Raw genomic sequence first — 22,476 nt, 5'->3', positions numbered from 1 at the left:
TTAGTGTCCCAGCAAGTCAGGTGCAGGACCGGGGCTCCCCAGTCGTCCTTTTAGGTGAACGTATTCCTTACATCTTCTAAGATGTCTACACAGAGCTTAGGGCTTTGCAGAAATGAAAGAAAGAAAAGCGAAACACTCCCAAAGCAATTCAATATCGGGCCAAAGCAGCTCATGATGGATGTCAAAGACCAACACAAACAGGATCTTTGGAATTCCAGGAGAGCAGCTAGGCGAGGGGGCAGAAGCTGATCTAACAGGTGGGTAGGATCGGAGTAACTAACGTGGGGCTGTGGTGAGGGCCAGCTAAAGAGCGGCAAGAATGAGTGCGCGCCTGCGCAGACACAGGGCACTGGCACCAAGAGCTGAGGTCCTGTTCGCGCTGTCACTCAGTGGCTCTTTGTCCAATCACAGCCCTTGGTGTCCTAGGTGTGCCTGATGAGTACATATGCATGGGTATTGCCGATGAGAGTGTGAGCCTGGGTACCGGGGACTCCAAGAATTATTTCTGGTCACCAACTGAGTTGTTCTTTTCTTGTTCTCTTTGTCATTGCCGATAACCGGAATGTGACCAGACCATGGGAAATCAGGTAAGATGTCCCTTTAGAACCACTGCCGCCTTTCAAGGCTTTTGAGGAACCAACAGGGGAGGCATGGCAAGCTCTGTGGAAAGCACAGCATCATGAAAGAATGCATGAAAAGGCAAAGAAATATGCTAAAAACTCGGTAGTCCGAGCATTAGCTCTGAGGGAGGCTACCTTGTAGAGGTAAAGGGATTAATTTTTCATAACCATATGTCTACAATCAAAAGTGCAGTGTAAGAAAACAGCAAATTATGACTCTGTGGCGGAGCCTAACGGTCTCACAGGGCTTTCTCACCTGTGTACCATGTCTGCGAAAGGCCAGATGCAAGCAGACAACAGTGATAGGAAAGTCCCGTTGAAAGCCCTTGCCATCCGGTGGACTGAAGCCCTTGAGGGCAGGTCTGGTTTGCAGTCAGAGGCTCCACCTTCCGTGGGCAGCAAAGCTGGCAGGGACGCCGCTCTTGCACTGCGTGTGCATCCCCCTCAACTCTGTGAAGGGTACAAGTGGGAGGTGAAGACATCGTTCCTCAAGCTGACACACCTCTGCTGAACCAATGACAATGCGTGACCCCCATCTGCTTTGCTGTTTTGGGGTTCGAGTCTCGGCTTTGCTCATATTTGCTGGAGATGAAGCAGCTGCCCGGAGCGACTTCTTTGGGTTTTGTAGATCGGGTTAGATATGAATCCGATGGTTAGATGTCAGGTTGAGTAGAGGCGGCCCCTCCTGAGAGTCTTCCAGCCCCGTTCTGTGGCAGCATCTCCTGTTTGGTTAGAACTCGAGCCAGGCTCAGAGGCACACAGCCATAGTCTTTACATCTGCCAGGCAGGGGCAGGAGGACTGTGAGTTGGAGGACAATATGTAATATGGTAAGACCCCGCCTCACCAAAAGGGGGAGCGGACCAGGTTAAGTTCTTAAACTATTCTGAATCTGGCCACGAACAATCATTTATATGCCTCTGGATAAGATAAGCTGCCTTACTTCCCTGAACCACAGTTGGTTTCAGTGCCTTTAGCTCCAAGACCCCTTAGCCTTAAGACAAGAATCCTGAAGGACCAGAAACCTTTTCCTAAAAACTGCCCAACGTGGTTGGTTCCCAAGACTCTTCCACTGGGGCAAAGGTCAAGGATCATCAAGGCCATGGTAAACACCCAGAGACTTCAGGTCAGGGGAGCTTGGCTCTAACTGACATGGTCTCCTTCCTTCCTGGTGGCCTCTTTCTTCCAGTAACCTGGAAACCATCGTCTCTTTTCCCGGGGGAGAGAGCCTGCAGGCCTTCGTACTGGTGACCGTTTTGGTGGAGAAGGCAGCCGCGCCTGGCATTAAGGTATCCTCTGGCTCCACAGTCTCTCACCTTCAGCCAAGCACTGTCCTGCCCCACAGTGGTTTCCTCCACAAGGACAGACACAGGCCTTCTCCTACTTGGTCAAACACAAAGGAAGGGATCTGAGTTCTAGTCTGTGGTGTCAGTGTCCCTGTAGCACGAAGCAAACCAGTCCTCTGTCTACACACAGGCACCTCGAGCAGGGTGTGCGGATACCTGCTGAGCTGGCTGTCACAGTTCACGGTCCCGCAGCAGCTGGAGTCACAGAGGTTAGAAAGAAAAAGGTTGTTCTGTGAGGAGAAGGTGAAAGTAATGCATGCTTGAAGGGTCAGGCAAACTTCCCCACAGAAATGGCAGCTGAGGTAAGATGTGAGGGCTCGTGTGTGCGTGCGTGCGTGTGTGTGTGTGTGAATTTCTTACAGGAGAGTAACTCTGCAAATGTGCAGAAGAAATAACCTCTTCCAGAGCGCAGGCATCATTGCAGTCACCCAGGTGATTCAGCCTTGGGGGCTGCAAAATTTATTTTTTGCCCCTTTCAGGTGCCGTTGGGTTCTAGCAAGGAACTTTCCCTGCTAGACGGGAACTTTCATATCTCACCTTTATCTCTAGATTAGGGTGGTTTATGGTTTTATTGGATGCCTGCTGTTCAATAGAGTGTTCAGTCAGGGCATAATTACTGCAGAATCTTTCACTCTCAAAAGTGAAAGTCGGGGCCAGGGGTGTAGCTCCATGGTCAAGCAGGAACTTAGTCCCAGGTTCCAGCCACATGCCCACACGGTAGTGAAATCCTGTGGCCACTTCTGTCCTCATCCATTTGTCTCTCCCACGGGTCCCCTGGAAGATTCAGCAGGTGATGCTAGTCCATCAGTTTAGCTGAGGTCAGTCTAAGACAAGGAGGGCATCTGGGCCGACGGAGCTGTGAAACTGGGAAGTCTTCAGAAACTTGTCCGGTGCCACAAATATCTGCGGGGAGGATGTCCCGGCTGGGGAGGCCGGATTAGGAACGACCATGACATGGGAAATCCAAAGCGAGTGAGGAAATACTAGCATTGAGGGCCCTGATGTCAAGACTTACGCTCCAGAGGTGTGCCAGAAGTATGGGCCTTTGCCCTGGGATCTGCCTACTCCTTGGACTTTAAGGGAAAGTCGTGAACTGAGAAAATGGATCTCATTCCCAGGCCCTGGTTCAGGGAGTGGAGGCCCTTCTGCAACACAACCGGGACACCCTGCTCCAGGCCCTGCATCAGCTGAGACTCTCCATCCAGGACATGACCAAAGCCTTGGCCCAAATGCACGGTAAGAAGCATGGGTGGAGCCTCCAGCGGCCTGGACCTGGGCGGGGCCCTAAGTGATGATGGTACAGCTCTCCACAAGATGGCGCTAGTCAACCAGAGAATGATTTTTCAGGTGGTAGAAACATTTTTGCAAAATTGTTCTGTGTATTTTCCTGTGAGTGGAGTTGTTTGCCTTCTTCAGGGTTCAGATACGTCTTTGGTACGCTGAGCTTATGCGGAATCCTGGGTGATTGGATGGGGTTACAAGGAGAATATTGGTTGGTTGTGCTTCAGTCTCTCTGGTTAGGATGCAGGGCGCAGGGCACAGGGCACAGGGCACAGGGCGCAGGGCACAGGGCTGTCCAGTGTCCACAAGTCCTCTAGATTCATTTGCTTTTCCTCTCTGTGGGTTCTGAGACATCTGAGCCTTCCTTTAGTCTCCTGTGGCCAGTGCTGGCAGGAGCTGCCAAAGGAAGGCGTAAATGACAACCCTTCCCTGATGGACGACTCCGTTTTGAGGTGCAAACCATCTGGCTGGCTCTTTTAATCTTCTTGAACACAGAAATCTATCAATTGTGCTTGCTGGGTGTTTAAGGCAGATTCGAGGGAGGCGTGTGAGGTCCCTTTGTGTGAGAAACAGAGTCAAACACCCTTTCCCCCGAGTCTTGACTTCATGAGAGGAACATTCCAGTCGACAGGGCACAGGGTGGGAATAAAAAGTATAAATAAATGGGGTCATCCCAGGCTCTGCGCTGTCCCTCTGGAGGCCACAGGATCACACACTTCCTGTCCACTTCCCAGTCCCTTGGATTCAATCTTAAAGCTCTCATGGACATATTATTTGGTCCCCAAAATGCTCCCCAGTTGGTGACATATTGCAGCTTTGCCAAGATGCCCCCCAGTCCTACTTTGAACTTAGCGAAGGTTCTGAGACTCTCCAGTGAGTCACACTGTGTGCTCCAGAGATGCACCGTAGTGTCTAATCCCAGCCTTCTCAGAACTGTTTTTTGAGCATGTAACAGGCCAAGAAGGACCTACATGATCCTCTGCAGGAGGTCTGAGGACCTGGGGAGCTCCCAGATGGACCCCTTACCTTTGGCCCTGTTTGATCCCAAGACAAATTTCCTAATGCAATGGGATTTTCAAGGTCTCTACATTCGTGGGGGAAGGAAGCGATCCTGTGTCCACACTTCTCCAAAGATGACAACATCCTCCTCAACACCCCATGAGCCCCTCACAGTGTGGCCAGACACTCCTCTCATCTCAGGATGGAGGATGTACCCCTGCCTCTGACATTCTTCCAACCAAAACAGCAGTAATGAGAACATCGAACCCAGAAATGGCCTACGAGTTCCCATCTTGAGTGCTGAGACACCATGGGGAACACAAGAATCCTGGTGCCACCAAGCTGAGTGACAACGGCAAGTCACACAAGGAGGTTGACACACAGCTAAGGACTGAATGGGCCTTCAGAGGAGTCTTCTGTGCTGAGCCCACTCTGGGACAGAAACAGGCCACCACTCCCTTGCCCTCTGCAGATACCTTGGCACTCAGTGTCACTGGGATGGGACTGGCTGGCCGTGCCACAACAGTAATCATAAAAGAGAGATGCTATTAATAAGAACAAAGGCTGGGAGGCACAGGCAGGGGTGTGTGCCCATGCCCTGGGCAGCGTATCATCTGTAGTTGCTAATTTTCGTGTGCGATATGGACAACGTAGCTGGGTGGATCCCCTCTTCTTTCAGCCCCCCAAATAGAGTCTACCAGACAATCCAACTCTTCTCAGAGCCCAACTTCAGCAAGCATTCTGGGTTTACTCCCCACCCCTCCAAGCATGCAGGTATGGTAAAAATGCCTTTTGTGGACATCAGAGGCCCCACTTCACTACAAGCCAAGTCCCCAGGCCTTTGCCCAGCTTAACACAGCTGTTATCCACAGTGCTCACAAACAGCTGAAACAATAAAACCAGACCACTGTTTTCATAGTCAAACTCCCCGTAAGGCCACCAGAGCTCTGAACATGTCAGCCGTAGGCGTCTCAACCTGTCATCACCCGCTTCATTTAAGCACTATGAACCCGTGTGACTGTCTTTGGAGGGCTGTCTTATCTATGCGACCCACCTGGGTGGGAATTTGGAGGCCTGTTGGACAGCCAAAATATTTTCGGGGTTTCAAGTCTTTAAATCACTTCCAAGCATGATTCTGCAGCTAGCTAGTAGGTCATGCCCCTGAGAGTCAACGCTTCCTTAGAAAATTCGAGCTGTGTATTTTTCTCCAGAAAATATTTATTTATTTCCTTTCCTTCCTTTGGTTTCATCAGATAGTCTGGCTTCAGCCTGACTCACTTGACAATTTTTTCTATTAGGCGCGGAGGAAATTGCTCAGATGTAAAGCCCTAGCTGTGTAACATGAGGAGTTGGATCTCTGGGGTAGTTTGAATGTAACGGGCCCCCACAAACTCATGAGTGTCACTATTAGGAGATGTGACTTTGTTGGAGTAGGTGTGACCTTGTTGGAGGAAGTGTGTCACTGTGGGGTGAGCTTTGAGGTCTCATAGATGCTCAAGCCATGCCCAGGGCTTCAGACCACTTCCTGTTGCCTGCCAGTCAAGATGAAGGACTCTGAGTTCCTTCTCCAGCACCATGTCTGCCTGTGTGCCACCATATCAACGATAACGGACTAAACCTCTGAAACTGTAAGCCACCCCAATTAAATGTTTTTCCTTGATAAGAATTGTCAAGGTCCTGGTGTCTCTTCACAGCAATAGAAACCTAACTAAGATAGAAGCATCCCCAGGACTTGAGCAAACAACTGGGAGAGGGGTTCACTAGAGCTAGGGAGGGGAACAGGAGGATCCTGGCGCTCACGGCAGCCAGTGTAGTAGAATCTGTGAGCTGCACTCCTATAGTGGCATTTCAATTGTATTTTAATAAATAAAGACTGCCTGAAGATCTGAGAGTAGAAGAGTCCCACTGGTCAGCCTTACAGAGCAGGTTATGGTAACACACACCTTTAATCCCAGCAGCCACACTAGTTGCCAAAGAAACCAGATGGTGCGTACCTTTAATCACGGTGGTGCACGCCTTTAATCCCAGCCCTGGGGAGGATTATAAAATCGGAGGAAACAGCTCTCAACACACACTGAGATTCTGGAGGCAGGATCAAAATTTCAGACTGAGGCTGAGGTAAGAGCCAGTGGCTGGCTGTTTTGCTTTTCAGATCTTTAGGTTGAACTTCAATTTCTGACCCTGAGCTTTTATTAATCGCACTTCAGACTCTCAATGTACTCTGTCTCAAAGGAGGTGGGCTGGGGGTGACACCCAACATTGACCTCTGACCTCCGTACATTATGCATACACTTGCACACAGGCATGCACACACATAGGTAGAACGTCTCCTTTAATGGGCGCGAGCAATCAAATGTCCCCTCTGAGAAAGTGCTGGATGATGTCCCCTGAGGAGGGAGACAGGTGGGGCCCCTACGGTGAGCCTTTGCTGTTAGACTCTTCCGATTTGATCGTCTAATTTTGTCAAAGAACTTTTGAGTTTTAGTTTGTAAACTTATTTCTTTTCCAAAATCCATTTGGAAAATTATCACATGGAAATTCCCTGTTAGTTTATATCTAATAAAACTTGTGTTTCTGTTTCTAAAGTTGGCCTTCACTGGTGGGTTGATTACTTAGCCTGCATGTATCCAAACTATGTAACTGCTTCCTTAAATCCAGTTTCACTGACTTAATTCTCTTTTATCATGCTTAAACAGAATTAGGTATGAAAACATATACCCACTGTTGTGGGTAATTTTTTTTGTCAATATAACTCAAACTAGGTTCATCTGAGATGAGGACCCTCACCTGAGAACGATGCCTCCCTCAGATGGCCTGCAGACAAGCCTGTGGGGAATGTTCTTGATTAACGGTTGACGTAGGCGTGCCTGGCTGCTGTAAGAAAGTAGGCTGAGCGAGCCAGACAGAACTAGCCAGTAGGCAGCGTTTCTCCACAGCTTCTGCTTCAGTGCCTGCTTCCAGGTTCCTGCCCTGACTTTCCTCCGTAACGGAATATAAGCTATATGATGAAATAACCCCTTTCCCTCCCAGGCTGCTTTCGTTGGGGTTACAGCAAGGATAACAATACACACACCCAAGGCAGCTCTCCATGCGCTGAGGAATTTTTAATCTTAACAGACGACTTCTAAGGGGTGTACTGGATCAAACTACCTAAAAACATGCCAGCTGGAGGTTTGGCTTTGTTTTCCGCATTACTGGGGATGGAGTGCAGGCCCTTGAGCATGCTCAGTAGGTGCTCACCCAGTGTCCCTCCCTCATGCCCGGCTTCCACAGTTCTCTCTGATTTGGCTAGCTTTGATATGCCCTGTATTCACAACCAACCCTCTGTTCACACACACACACACACACACACACACACACACACACACGCACGCATCTATATCTATAGACATATATGTATATCTATATCTATAGCTCCATTCTGGTTTGCTTTCTCTGGCTCTCAGAAGACCCAAATTCAAGAGCAGCTTGGGGAGGAAGGGGGTTATTTGCCTTATACTTCTGGGTCACAGGTCAATTGAGAAAAATCCCTCCATAAAATTGAGCTGGAGGCAAACCTGTAGGGCATTTTCTTAATTAGTGATTGATGGTGGTGCCATCCCTTAGTGGATGGCCCTGGGTTCTATAAGAAAGCAGGCTGAGCAAGCCATGGAGAGCAAGCCAGTCAGCAGCACCCCTCCATGGCCTCTGCATCGCCTGAGGCCTCCAGGATTCTGCCATATTGGACTTCCTGTCCTGATGAGGAGCAGTGCTGTGATGTGGAGGCATAAGCCAAACAAACCCTCTCCTCTCCAAGCTGCTCCGGTCACAGTGTCTTATCACAGCAATAGAGACCCTACCTAAGACAATAGGTAAAGTAAAACTAAAATAAAATTAACATAAACTTTAAAAAAAAGAGAAAAGTTCTGACATGACATTATGAGGCAATGAGCCTCCAAAGATGCCCGGAATCTGTTTTCTGTTGGCCGTCTACTACGGGAATCGCAGCCTATCCTTAAGAGTGGTTTGTTTTCCCAGGGCAACCCCCTTAGAGAAAGCTAAGTTTTCATTTATGAGTGGTTACCGGCTGGAGATAGGTTTTGGGGATTAGGGATGGGGGCATGTGTCCACTCCTTTCTAGGACCCCATCTTGTGTAGACCCCTGCAGGTCCTGTGCACACAGCCTCAGTCTATGTGAGTCCGTGTGCATCAATCCAGTTGAGTTAGAAGACTGCTTTCCTTGGTGTTCTCCATGCTCCCTGGCTCTTACACTCTTTCCGCCCCTTCTTCCACGGGGTATCCTGAGTCCTGAGAGGAAGCATTTGATGGAGACATCAAAATCCATTCAGGGCTGAATGTTCCATGGTCTCTCACTCTTTGCATAATGTCTGCTGTGGGTCTCTGGATTTGTTCCTGTCTACTGCAGGAGGAAGCCTCTCTAACGATAGATGGGCAAGGCACTGGTCTTTGAGTACAGCAGCATGCCATTAGTAGTCAATTTATTGCTGAGGGTTTTTGTTGTTGTTGTTGTTTTTATTTTCTAGACCAATATTATTTGGTTTCTCCCTAGGTCCCTTATAGTAATATGGAGCGGCGGCGGGGCTGCGTCCCCAACACCCCAGCCGCCTGCCCGGCTAGCTTATGCCCCGAAATAATTACACAGACACTGTATTCTTTTAATCACTACTTGGCCCTTAGCTCTAGCCCTTACTGGCTAATTCTGATATCCCAATCAACCCATCTCTAACAATCTGTGAGCACTGGTCTTACCGGGAAGATTCTAGTTCAGAGCTTCATCGCGTGTGTCTGCCCAGGAGCCGGGAGCATGGCATTTCTCCTGAGGCATCTGCTCCCGAGAGGAGAGCTGTCGGGTCTGCCCTCACTTCCTCTTCCTCCCGGCATTCTGTTCTGTTTACTCCACCTACCTATGTCCTAACCAATGAAATGGGCCAAGGCAGTTCCTTTATTAGCCAATGACCTTCCTCCATCAGTCCCTGGGCTATCTAGTTTTAGGCTTTTGGTCACCCAAGCAGTGTTGGGTATGGGTTCCATTTTGTGGAGCGGGCCTTAAATATCAGATACTGGTTAATTGTGCCACAAGCTTTGTGCTGCGATTGCCGTTGCATATTTTGCAGGCAGGACACAGTGTAGATGAGCTGATGGGTTTGTGACTGGCCTGTTTATGGTTCTCCTTTGGAAGCCTGCAGAGTACCTTCCTGCACAAAAGATGCTGGCGCACAAGGGGTGAAGGCTCTATGTAGGCACCAGCTTGACTTCTCCATGCTTACTGGGTTGTATAAGTGTGTTCTTCAGCAATAGTGGCTTGTCAGTTTGTGGAGAGCAGTCTGTAGTCTTGGCAACAACATGGGTTGTTTGGGGGTTCCCATGGGACCCCCTTGGCCAACAAAATTAGATGTAACCCAATCCCAGTACTGGAGGATTTGATGAAAAGAGATGTCCATTGGGGCTCTGTGTCCCCCATTATTTGGTGATGTCATTTAGATTGTCTTTATATATGTCTGTAATTTAGGAAACTTCTATTGTATTAGGCTTCTAAACTATCTCTCAATGACCCTTAATTTTAACTGTCTCTCTCTGTCTTCCCTCCCTCACCCTCCTTTTCCCTCCCATCCCCACTTGATTCTCCTATTCTAGTCCTCTTCACCCATCCATCTGTAACTAGTCTATTTAGTTCCCTGGACTATACCTAACCTCTGTGCTTCAGCCAATCATAGCTTGGTTACTATTGACTTGTCAACTAATATCCACATATAAGTGAATTCATACTATATTTATCTTTCTGGGTCTGGGTTACCCCATTCAGGATGATTTTTACTTGTGAATTTCATGGTTTTGGTTTTTTTGTTTTTTTTAGCAGCTGAGTAATATTCCATTGCAGAGATGCACCACCTTTTCCTCATTCATTCATCTGTTGAGGGACATCTGGGTTATTCTCAATTCCAGGATATTATGAATAGAGCAGCAGTAAGCATGGTTGAGCAAGTGTCCTTGTGATAGGATGAAGTGTTCTTTGGGTATATGCCCAAGAGCGGTGCAGTTGGCCCTTGAGGTAGATCAATATGTGATTGTAGCTGTAGCAGCGTTTCTTTTATAAACTTTGGTGTCCTGTATTCAGCACATAGATGTTAAGAATTGCAATTTCCTCGTGGTAGATTTTTTTCTTTTGCATATGTAGTGTCCTTCCCACCTCTTCTGATTAGTTTTGGTTTGAAGTCTATTTTGTCAGATATTAAAATGGCCGCACCAGCTTCCTTCTTAGGTGCATTTGGTAAGAATATCTTTCTCTACCCTTTTATCCTTAGGTGATGGCTCTCCTTGATGTTAAAGTATGTTTCTTGGAGGCAGCAGAAGAATGGATCCTGTTTTTGCATCCATTCAATCAGTCTGTATCTTCTTACTGGGGAATTGAGGCCTTTAGTTGTGACAGTAATCAATAAGCCATGTTTGATTTCTGTTAGTTGGTTGTGGTGGTGGTGATGGTATGTGTGTGTGTGTGCTGTGTGTGCGCGCACACATGTGTGTTTCCCCTCTTTTGATTGCTAGTCTGGGATTATTTACTCCTTGTGTTTTCTTGGGTGTGGTTAACCTTTCTAGGCTGGAGTTTTCCTTCTAATGCCTTTAGTAGAGCTGTGTTTGAAGACAGATATTGCTTAAATGTGGTTTCATCATGGAATGTCTTACCCTTTCCATCCATTCCTCATTAATTCTTACAACTTTTATTTCTTTATTCTGGCTAGGAGCTCTAATACAGTACCAAATGGAAGCATTGATCCTTCTCTCATGAGTGTCTTTTAAAATATCCACTGAATGTATTTAACATTTTCATGTAAATCCTGTTGTATCTATCACAAGGATCGCTTGGCTTTACCGTTAATACAGTAAGTTTTGTCAAATAGCAATTTAGTACACAGTGTTACTCCTTTTGCAGAGAGCTGTTTGTAGTACTTAACAATATGGATAAGAGAGCACCAGTATCCAGGAGAGGTCCCAGAAAACATCTAGCACACGGGACATAGTCACCTTGAGAAGAGAGGGTATGGCCATACTGATAAGTGTCTTAAAGTATTGATGCCTTGACATCTCAAATCTTGCCAGCTTCAGAGAAAGTAGACAGAGAGAAGAGACAAAGAACTGGACTCCATGTGTGATACGAGGGAAGGGAAGGTAATGGGAAGGGTGTATATTAGTTAAGCCTTATCAAAAGGTATTTCTTTTTCTCTCAGAAACCAAGAAACCTAAGCATTAGTCTGGGTGAGATAAATGTGGACTAGTCTCCAGAAGGCATAGGACCTCAGTAATGTCGCAAAACCAGCTTTTCAAAGCAGACCAAAGACGTTTGGAATTAATAGAGCCACAATGGCACACTTCCTTAGGTGGTAGTCCATACAGAGTGGAATCGATCCTCCCCCAAACATGGCTATCCATGCTGGCCAGTGAGGCTTGGAGCTAACTGAATCCTGTGGACCTGTGGTGACAACTCCCTGAGAAACCCTCAGCTGACACAGAAACTTCTAGACGCTGGTCATTTGCTCTGCCTCTCTTGTAGAAAGGGGGGTGGTCCCCGCTCTCTGCTTTCCTCTCCTCAGCTTATCATAGTCTCTTGCACATCATGTCTACTTAAGCCAGTGTGTTTTCAAAGGATGGCCTCCATCTCTTGCTGGCGGTGGTGAAGAGCAGAAAATAGAAGTACCTCAAGCAGAGGAGGCTAGCACACGGAATGGATTAACAGCCCCTGCCCTCTGCAAGGGAGCATTCCATCTGTGCTCGCTGCTTCCATTCTGGGCTCTGCATAGATCAGATAGGGGTGGGGGAGCCCCAGGAAAGCAATGGGGTCCAGGCACATGTGGCCAATTGCTTTTTTGCCTCTGGTAAAGTTCATGTTTGATTGTGTTTCAGATTATGTAGACCCAGACATTTTTTACACGGTCATCCGGATCTTCCTCTCTGGGTAAGTACAGTGCCGTCGGTTTCCTGCCTGAGGCCTTGGTATGGTTTCCCAAATTTGTGTGAGGGTGGACAGACAGGAGCTTTCTAAAGTAAGAAATACAGCAAGCTACTGAAGCTGGCAAAGTCTCCACCTGGGTCTACTCTAGGAGGACAGACCCTCCCCACACCATCAAAAGGAAGAAGGGTACCTAAGTGCAAAGGAATTGTCCTTAGCCGCTGGACCAGAACCATGGATCTCTTAGAAGCCTAACTTGACGACAAGGGCAAAAAAAAAAAAAAAAAGAGAGAGAGATAGAAGTGGGGAGAGGGGTGTGGAGGGGGAGAGGAGAAGGAGAGGGAGAGTGAAGAGGAAACCTGAAAAGTAATTATCATGTTTTTCCCCTTTGCCCTTTGACCTCATGAGGTCATAGCATCCAGGGACCCATCTAGAAACCAGGGTCCAGATCTTTACCTGACTGAACTGTTACTGCCTTGCTCTTAGACTGCCTGGCCTTCAGAGCGGTGGGGAATACAGTCTCGTTGTTTTGCTGTGTGGTGGCAGGAATAGTTCAAGGCCCTTGCTAGGCCTTGCTTTACTGATCCTGGGTACTCTTGTTTTATCTTATAGCTATGTGATTCCTTATCTCTCTGTCTGTCTCTCTCTCTTTCTGTCTCCCTCTGTCTCCTTCCCCCTTCTCTCTCTCTCTGTCTGTCTCTCTCTCTCTGTCTGTCTCTCTCTCTCTCTGTCTCTCTCTCTCTCTCTCTGTCTCTCTGTCTCTGTCTCTCTCTCTCTCTCTCTCTCTCTCACACACACACACACACACACACACACACACACACACATCAAGCACATTTCTTCTCCCAGTTACCCTTGTCTTGAGACTTTAGTTCACCTACTACCAGTGTCCAGTCAGTTTTGAATGTCTCTGTCTTGTTGGTTTGGAGGTGCATGGGATACTGTTGAGAGAAAGAATTAAAGTCGTGCCTAGACACAGCAAGAGACAGACCAGATGCAAATCCATTATTGTCATGCCCCATTGGAAGAAAAACAAAATGGATACATATATAATATACTTTCTTCAAGTTGAAGAGCCGTGGGACACTTTAAGGGGGGCCTGGCTTGGGAGGTGAATCCTACTGAGGGGGTAAAGATTAGAAACAAGATTTCCAGAGAGTAACCTGAGAGAAATACAGAGGAGAGTGAGCTAACAGTCATACAGTGTAGATTCTAAGGAGCCCCAAAGGCTGTGTGTTGAAGGCTTGTCTGCCAGTCTGTGGTGCCAATGAGAAGTTGTGGAAGTATTAGGAGGTAGAAGACTCCTGGAAGGAAATCATACCCGTGAAGGGCTTGAGGGACCCCAGCCCCAAGGCCCCCAGCCTTGCTCCTTCATGTTCTTTCTACCCTGATGCACCCCTCAGTCATAGCCCAAGTGATGAGAACAAAGGTCCAAGGACCAAACCTCAAACCAAACCAGAAGAGCTTCATGTTCTGATAGGTCGATTCTTTCAAGCGTTTCCCCATGGCAACCATTTTGATCTAAGGGGCAACAAAAGCCTCTCTTTATATGAGACCTACAGCAGGCGTATACTAGACTGGTCAGTGAGCCAGACCTCCCTAAGTGGTTCCCTACTTCTGAAGCCCCTGTCAGCTCTCTGTAGAATACTTCCACGTGTTCAGCAGCTTTAAACACCTGGCTGTTTTCTCAGTTCTGTGGGCCCAAAGTGCAGGCAAGCTCAGGGTGATTTCTGTTATGGCCTCTAGAGGTTGAAATCAAGGTAATCGGAGGGAGGGCTGGATTCTCTAACCATGAGGTTGTTGAGACAAAATCTCACTATGTAGCCCAAGCTGGTCTTGAACTTGGGATTTCTTTGCTCAGCCTCCCTTGCTCTGTGGTTATGGGTATACATACACCAACATACCTGGACTAGACGGCTTTAGCTGGGAATGTGACCAAAACCTTGTTTCCTGACTCAGTGCTAGCAGATTAGGTTTTGCATTGGTGTGTGTGTGGGGGGGTGTAGAAATGATAGCTGGACTGCTAGAAGCCTCCTAGGTTGCCCCACCACCTCCACCAGTTGTGGTTTCTGACACAGTGACGGTCCTTGGAGTTTTTCTAGAACTACACATTTTTCTGACTTCTCCTTTGACCACCAGGGATGAGTCAGGGAAATTCCCACATGAAGGCTAAATTGATTAGGAGCCTTAGTCGCATCTGAACGGTCCTTCCGCCTTGCCGTATAATAGAGCACACTGATGGGAACATCTCATAGTATTAAGTGTCCTAGGAATTCAGTTGGAAATCTTGGGGAACTAATTTTAGAGTCCTACGCACCAGTGTCTTTCAAAGGAAGCCATTCTACTTCCTCCTTTCTCAGAGCATGATAGGAACCAGAAGGTAGCTTGGTTTTCATCAAAATAAGTGCAGGGTAATGGCACTTTTTATCTGATGTCTGCATAAAGCCTGTCCTCGGTTTCTCTTCTTGAGACTGTTTTCTGGGTGGCTAAGAGGCTGGACCAAATCCTAGAGCGTAGCTATAGTTTCAAAAAGCATCCAGAGTGTTGAGAATTTACAATAGACTTGTCTTTAAAATGTCTGTTTCCCCACTCTGCATCTGCCTTGCTTTGGGTCTTTGATTTCTCATTTGCTTCTTAAAACACATTTATTTTAAAAAAAAAAAAAACTTAGGAGAGGATTTCATGTGGAAACGAGATGTTTCCCTTCAGTTCCCAGCCCAGAAAGGCCAGGAACTCCTCTGGGGGAAAATGTCACCTCATTTTTGCTGTCTCTTTTGACTTCCCCTTTCCTTGAAAACACTAGAAATAACACCAGAAAGGCTACAAATAACCTTACCATAGAGACCGGAAATGAACATGGCCCCATCCCTTCCCAAACAGCAGCCCAGCCTGGGAGTGCCTGGGAGAGCTGCTCACAGAGACAGCGAGTCTCACATGGCCATGGAGTGTGAAAGCAGACCCACGTCCCTTGTCATCTGCCCTTTGTGCTGCAGGTTTCTGCATCAGTTTCAGCATGGCTGGCTATAGCAAAGCAACTCCAGTGTGTGCTGGAGGGACCCTTCCTGATGTATTCTTGGCCTTCGCCATATTGGATAGTTCCCTTAGGCTAGCTGGACCCTTTCAAGAACTTGGCTTGAGTCTTCTGGTGGTATCATACTTGAAGGGGGACTCCCACACAGTGGGGGCTCCTTCCCCAACCCCAAGGAAGCACAGACCATGCCCAAACACCTGTTTTTACAGAGAGTTCCTTTATTAAGCAAGGAAGAAAAGTTAAAATGGCTGCTTTCTGACTTGGGCAGTAAAACAGCAGCAAATGATCTTGCAGGTGTAGTTTTAAGAGGAGAAGAGAGGGAGAGGTCTGTGTGAGAATGGGCCAGGAGGTGGTGGCAGAGGGCATAGAGGATGAGGGAGAAGGGTAGAGGAACAAGGGGAAGGGGGCAGGGGTATTTGTCCTGAAGGGACAAAGGGCTGCCTCTGGATAGAGAGGAGACAGTCTGGCTCATAGGCAAATGGAGGTTTATAAAGGTAAAGGGGACCCTTGTGTTAGGATGAGTTAGCTATGTGAGCCAGACAAAGGGGACTTTGAGAGCTGGGCCTTGGTCGTCAGACTCAGGAAGAGGGATTGGCCAAATAAGGTAATGGACTTGGGAGCTAGCTTCAGGAATGTAATCTAAAGGTTTTTAGGCAGAGGAAATGGGAGAGAGGGGCAAGGCCTGACAGCGCTCGAGCTGGCCAGAGTCCCTTCAGGACTGACTGGTGGAATGCTCATTTTTCATTCATTTATTTCATCAAATAAACACACGGCGAGGGCTTCCCACATTCCAGACAGTGTCGTGCGTGCTGGAAACAGCAGCGAAAAAGAAAAACAAAGGTCCTTGTGGAGCTGGGGATTTCAGGGTGGAGAGAAGATGCTAAGTAGACAAACCTAATCAAAGCAAACATTCTACAATGCGTGTTACCACATGGGGCAATGCCAAGTAGGATGTAGGGTACTAGGGAGAGACTGCTAGGTATCTTGTTTATTGGGATCTAAAAATACCACATCCCAAGTGACGTGTGAGTAGATATACCTGGGCACTGGAGCAGGCCATGTGGATTCTTGTTCCAAGCAAAGGGAACCATTGCTATGACCTTGAGAAGAGAGCAGGCATGAAGAACGGGGTCAAACATGCCAGAGAAGGTGAAGGATGCATCATTGTGGAGGCCAGACAGCATGGGCAAGGCTGGCTTCCTTTGGGAGAGGCACAGTCAGGGGATAACTAGCGATGTGTCTGGGGCTTTGGGTTGTCAGTACAGCTGCCGAATAGGGTAGGACGGTGAAGAACAAGGTTGGAAAGGAGGCGTTCAGTGGTGAACCAAAAGGGAAGCAGCTGAGGGGAAATGAGGGGCAATCATCTTGAAGATGAGGCAGGAGCTGGAGGGGATGCATCCTGTGGGTCCTCACGCAGACCACAGAGACATGGGAGCATGTGTGTGCACGCGGCTGCTCTTCACACAGATCACAGCACAAGCGCTGGTGTGGACTAGGTTCATTATCCCCACAGCAGCTATGTCTGCAACGTTTCTTGCTCAGAAAATGTCCTTCTCCCATTGCACTAGCCTGAAATTCTTTGGACTGTTTGCAGACCTCTCTGAAGCCCATTTAACTCCCAGAACAGGTACAGGAAGCAGGTTCCCCTACAAACTAGGGAGAGGCTCAGGAAGGCTTGTCCATTGTGGCTGAGCGATGAGAGCTATGGCAGGCATTCGCGCTCCCTGGGGTTGCTAGGACGATAAATGGCGGGTGCTTACTGGATGTTTAATATGTTCCAGGCAAATAGTATTTGAGTTAGTTCTTACAATGACCAACAAGATAAATATGAATGTCAATGCAAAACACAGCTCTTACCTCAAAGGATTAAGAGTTAGTTTATTCTTTGGCCAAACATTAGTGGCCAAAAAACACAGATTCAAGTTGTCCCCAAATAACATGGCCCAACGTGGAAATGAATGGAAGAGTTTTTGGACAAAGGACAAAGAAAGTTACCAACCAAGGGATTTTGTGGGTACATTGATGGGGACCTCAGGTAGGTGACCTAGAGGAAGCCAAGGAAAGCGCCATACATAGGTCACACACAGATGGCGTATGATGGCACTTTCAGCTTTGGGGTGGTAGAAACTCTTTGTCTACTGAGTCAATACATTCCAAAGAGTCATAGAGATACCGGGTCAGACAGGAGGGGGTTAAAGATAGCCCAGTGTCATTTGAATCTGGATCTTCAGCATTCTAACTCTCTGTGACCACTCAGTCAATTAGAATCTTTAACTCAGGCATGCCTCCTCCAGGAGCTTCAGTCAGTTCCTACTGATACCACTCAGAAGGAAGCCAAGGCTCTGAGAGGTTAAATGCGATAAGCCAGGCCTATCAGCTCACACAGCGAGGCTGAGCTTGAATTCCGTATCCTCCCAGGATCGAGCCCCTGTCCCACAGTCTGCAGGACACCTCTGCCTCCCCTTCTTGTGTATCCTCCCTTCTGCCTTCTGTGCTGTGCCTCCTTCCTGAATGTGGCTGCCCAGCCGATAACCGTAGAGATTCATGGGACAGTTGACCCCAAACTGCCTCCAAATATGGCAACCTGGCTCCTCTGTGCTTCTGCAACCCCAGAGCAGAGTCTGGAGAAGGTCCAGGATGTCATGGGGTGGGGGAGTCAGCACATAGTTGTTGAATATGTGGGGTCCACGCACACGCATCCCCCTTCTCTGAACACAGTGGCTTAGAATGACAGAGACACCACCACAAACCTGCTACTTACCCTGTGACCCAGATGCTTTGTTGGTTGGCAGAAGAGGACTCACCCTTCTTGATGAAGGTAGATATCTAGATGGCAAAGCTCTTAAGGAAAGGACTCCAGATGCACAGCTTTTGAACGCAAGTTGAGTGTGTCATGTCGGGTCCTGTTCTGCGGGGAGTCTGGGAGCTGGCGAGATTCGCTCTCCCTTCCTCAAACCACAGTGGGTGCCATGCCCACTTCCTCGCTGGCTCAGTGCTCATGGCAGAGAAGACGCTGTGCCCTGGAACATCCCTCTACACTCTTTTTTTTTTTTTTGGCTCTTGCCTAGGTGGAAGGACAACCCAGCCATGCCTGAAGGGCTGCTCTATGAGGGTGTGGCCACGGAGCCTTTGAGGTACTCGGGAGGAAGTGCAGCCCAGAGTTCTGTGCTTCAGGCCTTCGACGAGTTCCTGGGCATTCGGCATTGCAAGGGAAGTGGTAAGCAACGATCCGGTCTCACATATTCTCTCAGGGGGAGAATTAGGCAAAATGGGGAGGCATCTTTACCAACTTACAAAACTGCTGGAGTTTGTCCCTGCCTAAACCACCAGACAGTTGTGCCCATGTTAGTCAATATTGGATCTTCAGATTGCAGAAGGATCCTGGGTTCGTTTCCAAGTCTTAACACAAAGTCTTGGAACGGTGAACACCTGGGCTGGTCACTGTCATGTGGGCTTGGGTCCTTAGTCTGTAAACTCAAAGGCTAGGACCTTGTGTGGCCCAGTCTGCAGCAGCCAGTGATGGGTCTGAACTCTTCTAGTGCCCTTCCCATGAGATGGCCCAGCCTCCCGCTGAATCCCTCTGGGCCAAAAGAGGGAGCCCATCGATTTGAAGCCTCTGAAGGAGTTATTGCTTTGCTTACGAGCACAGAGCTATACCCTTAACAGCTACAAAAAGGTTTTTCATGCTCCGAAACTTTGACTTGGATCAGAACCAAATCGAAACTCTCTTGTCTCATCTGCACTGTTTTCTGGAAGAGCCAGAGCTGTTCCTGGACTTCAGCATTTGACATTAGTTACTGACTTTCTATAAACAAAAAAATCAAAACAGCAGCAAAAACCAATAACCAAAACAAGCAAACAAAACCTCACATTAGTTAAGGGGGTAATGAGTTTTCTAGTAAACACTTGAGTTTTCAGTATTTTGGCTTCTCTGGGTTTTTACTGAGATTTCTGTTTCCCAATGTCTTCTCTATGCCCTTGGTAGCTGGTTCCACCCGTGCAACCCTTCACCACAAGAAGCATCTAACAGAATTCACCAGGGTGTTCTGGCAGTCAGTGTAAGGGTTTGTGTGCATGTGTGTAGATGTGCCTCATGACCCTTAGCAGGAAATGTCATGTCATTCATGTTTGGTTTGGGATACATACACCCTAGTTCATAGATTCCTGTCCAATCTGAGAGATGCTTGCCTCTTTTTCTTATCTGCATCTCTTGTCAACATCCAGAAATGTGCATTTGAGTATTTGGAAGCTATAACAAAAGACCAACTAGGCTGAACGAGACCCCTATCCAACCCTTCTGGTACCAGTGTGTCTAGATATGGAACAGCAGGCAAAGGCTCCTGAATGCTGACCTTGTGTTAAGGTTTTACTCCGGGCTGTTTCTTTCAGTAGACTTTCTGCACAGAATGAGAGACTACATGCCGCCTTCCCATAAGGCCTTCCTGGAGGACCTGCATTCAGCTCCTTCGCTGAGGGACTACGCACTGACCTCTGGTGCTGGGTGCTGCCTGATGGCCTACAACCAGTGTGTGGAGGCGCTGGCGCAGCTGCGCAGTTACCACATCAATGTGGTGGCACGTTACATCATCTCCGCTGCTTCCAGGGCCAGGAGCAAGATGCCGAGCCATCCCTTGCCCCATGCCTTGGAGGACAGGGGCACTGGGGGAACTGCAGTGCTGAGCTTCCTGAAGAGCGTCAGGGAGAAGACAGTGGAGGCCATCCTGAACCCTAATGCTTAACAGTTCACACCCCGCATCCTTGTGCTTAGCAGTTCACACCCCGCATCCTTGTGCTTAGCAGTTCACACCCCGCATCCTTGTGCTTAGCAGTTCACACTCCGCATCCTTGTGTTTATGTCTCGTGGGAGTCTGAGCCAGGACCAGAGCTCTGCCTGAACCCAAGCATACTTTTGCTCCCAAGAACCCCTTGTTCTTTGTTCATAAACTGTAGCTCCCACTTCCACCCCACCCTCAGCCACTTTGCTTGCTAGAAACCTTTCTGTCCTGCTTGATCCCCTTACCTCACAGCCGAAAGCTGAAGCCATGTCTCCATTCAGTGGGCAAGTCAGAGATACCCAAGCTCAAGTTTAAAAGAATCAAATTGCCTTTGGGCTTCTCACCTCATCTTTTCCTCCTCTCAATCTCTTTCCCCCTTCCCTCTTTCTCCCCTCCTTCTCCCCCCCCCCACTATGTCCTTTTCTTGTCTCTCTGTGTTTACTCCTTTTTCCTCTTCTTCCCTCTGTCCCCATCCCTCCTCCCTTCCTTCTCTCTCTTTGTCTTTGACCCAGGATCAAACTACTCCAGACCAGCTTCCAGTAGATCCTGTGATTCCTCTACCTCAACCTTCTGAGGTCATACATGTGTACTAACTGCCATGAGCTCTCTCTTCATTTCTTTTCTTTTACCCTGCTGGAGATGACACCTAAGGTTTTGTACACACCAGGCAATTGTTCCACCACTGAGCTCCAGTCCCAGCTCTCTGTGTTTCTCATTTTGAAAGAAAGTCTTATGAGTTTCTTGGGCTGGTATTGAGCTTTTAAGCTCATGCTAGACTTAGTGTTTGAGTATCTGGAATGAGCCAGTGAGCCATGTCGCTGCTGCTGACAATGATGGTAATGACGGTTGCCTCCCCCTCTTCCTCTTTGTTTACTTTTGGTTTTTATTTTGAAACAGGTTCTTACCATGTTTTAGCTCAGGTTGCCTTCGACTCAAGGCAATCCTCCAATCTCAGCCTCCCCTGCACTGGGACTGTAAGCATGGCCCACCACAGCTGCCTGTAGAGTCTCTTACTTCTCTAAGTCCCTGCTGCGCTGCTCTACAGAGCCTTGGTTGGGGGACCGTCTGTGAACAGGGACAACCTTCTCCTCTCTGCCCACGCTGAATTCAACACTGAGGGTTGGATGCTCCAATGGGGACATGTGGGTGAGGGTGCTGGGCATACAAATCTAAATGTCACCAGCATGGGGACTCTCTGCGACTGAACTGGAACTGATGCGTCTTCCCCACATGGTGGAGTCATCGCGAATTCTATTTTAATTCTCTGCTCTATTTTTAGGGCAATGTTTTTCTTTTTCCTAGTGACATTGGAATTTGTATTTGAAAAATGCTTTAATTGACCCTTTGAAACGAAGTGAGCCAAACAGGAATAAATAGAAAGTCCACATGTTTTCGGATATAAATAAATGTAGCTGTTATTTTTGAAGTTTCTAGCTCTAGGTCTTACTCTACCTGACAGTAGAAAACTCAGATTTCACCCGTTTAAAGCCAGTTTCATTAACTGGGCCTCCCCCACGTTTCAAATGTATATGTGCACACACACCTGCACCAGACTTTCCTTCCATCGTCCCGTCTAGGAGGGGAGCATCAGTGAGGACCATTTGATCATTGCCCAGCCTTGTCCAAATGCCTGGCCCCTGTCGTGGATCCAGATCAGGGGGACTTAGCATCCCCGTTCATCATATCTAAAAAGGCTTTCAGGCCCCATGGTCCTGCTGTTCCATAGTCCTGCCATCATAAAAACACATGAGATTGGCTTAGGATTTCTACTTTTCAGTACCTGGGGAAGAGAGAGAAGGCTAGCTCCAAAAGAGGGCGCAAGTCAGGTCCTACCCCAAGGCATTGGGGCTCTTCCTGTCTCATATCCTCTGGGCTCCATCCAGCAAAGATTGGGGGGTACACCTGACCATGATAAGGGCTTCTCGGAGCCCCAAGGTCATGCTCCTCTGTCACCACTCTTGCTGCTGCTCCTCCTGGTGTAGGGCTTAGCAGCACCCTCGTCTCTTGTTCTCTCCAGAGCCTCAGCCTGAGCTTATAATGACTCAAAAAAAAAAATCCTTCCTCTCCACCTGATGTCCTTGTCTCCTGGTGAAGTCTCTTTAGCAGCTTCACGCAAGGACACAGGTGTATTTATTTATCTCAAAGGTTTCTCTGGGATGAACCATGTGTGTTATGGGCCCAGGAAGTATCTAAGAGGGAGACTAGTTACCTCCATGCCCCCACCCCTTGCTGTTCCCAAAGAGTGGGGGGCCTTCAAGGTAAGACCTAGCTTCCCATTCTGTGGTTCTCATTTTTGAAACAGTGTGGTTGGTTTTCTATCAGTCCCATAGAGAAACTGATCCTTGGTTTCTTACACATTATGAAATGAAGATATCAAGTCTCAGGGATAGAGTTTGGGGAAAAGTGTGTTGGGAAGTGGGGGGCTCAGGTGCATTTCTCAGGGGTGTTACCAGTGCAGGAGATGGGAAGACACTGGTTCCTCAC

At 48.0% G+C, this 22,476-nt stretch overlaps 1 protein-coding gene across 1 annotated transcript in view; it reads left to right on the top strand.

Moving 5' to 3' along the window:
- Window positions 1–22,149, top strand: part of Ido2 (indoleamine 2,3-dioxygenase 2) — a 40,193-nt gene extending 18,044 nt beyond the window's left edge. The window contains exons 5-10 of the mRNA XM_075984637.1: window positions 573–587; window positions 1,808–1,907; window positions 3,083–3,200; window positions 12,141–12,192; window positions 18,286–18,434; window positions 19,607–22,149. Coding sequence (XP_075840752.1) covers window positions 573–587; window positions 1,808–1,907; window positions 3,083–3,200; window positions 12,141–12,192; window positions 18,286–18,434; window positions 19,607–19,956 — 784 coding nt within the window. The 3' untranslated portion in view covers window positions 19,957–22,149. The remainder of the gene's footprint in view (window positions 1–572; window positions 588–1,807; window positions 1,908–3,082; window positions 3,201–12,140; window positions 12,193–18,285; window positions 18,435–19,606) is intronic.
- Window positions 22,150–22,476: the final 327 nt, after the last annotated feature.

Source organism: Microtus pennsylvanicus, chromosome 9, assembly GCF_037038515.1.
Source record: "Microtus pennsylvanicus isolate mMicPen1 chromosome 9, mMicPen1.hap1, whole genome shotgun sequence".
Classification (NCBI taxonomy): domain Eukaryota; kingdom Metazoa; phylum Chordata; class Mammalia; order Rodentia; family Cricetidae; genus Microtus; species Microtus pennsylvanicus.
Note: the sequence above shows the minus strand (reverse complement) of the source record. Positions and strands in the feature narration are given on the sequence as shown.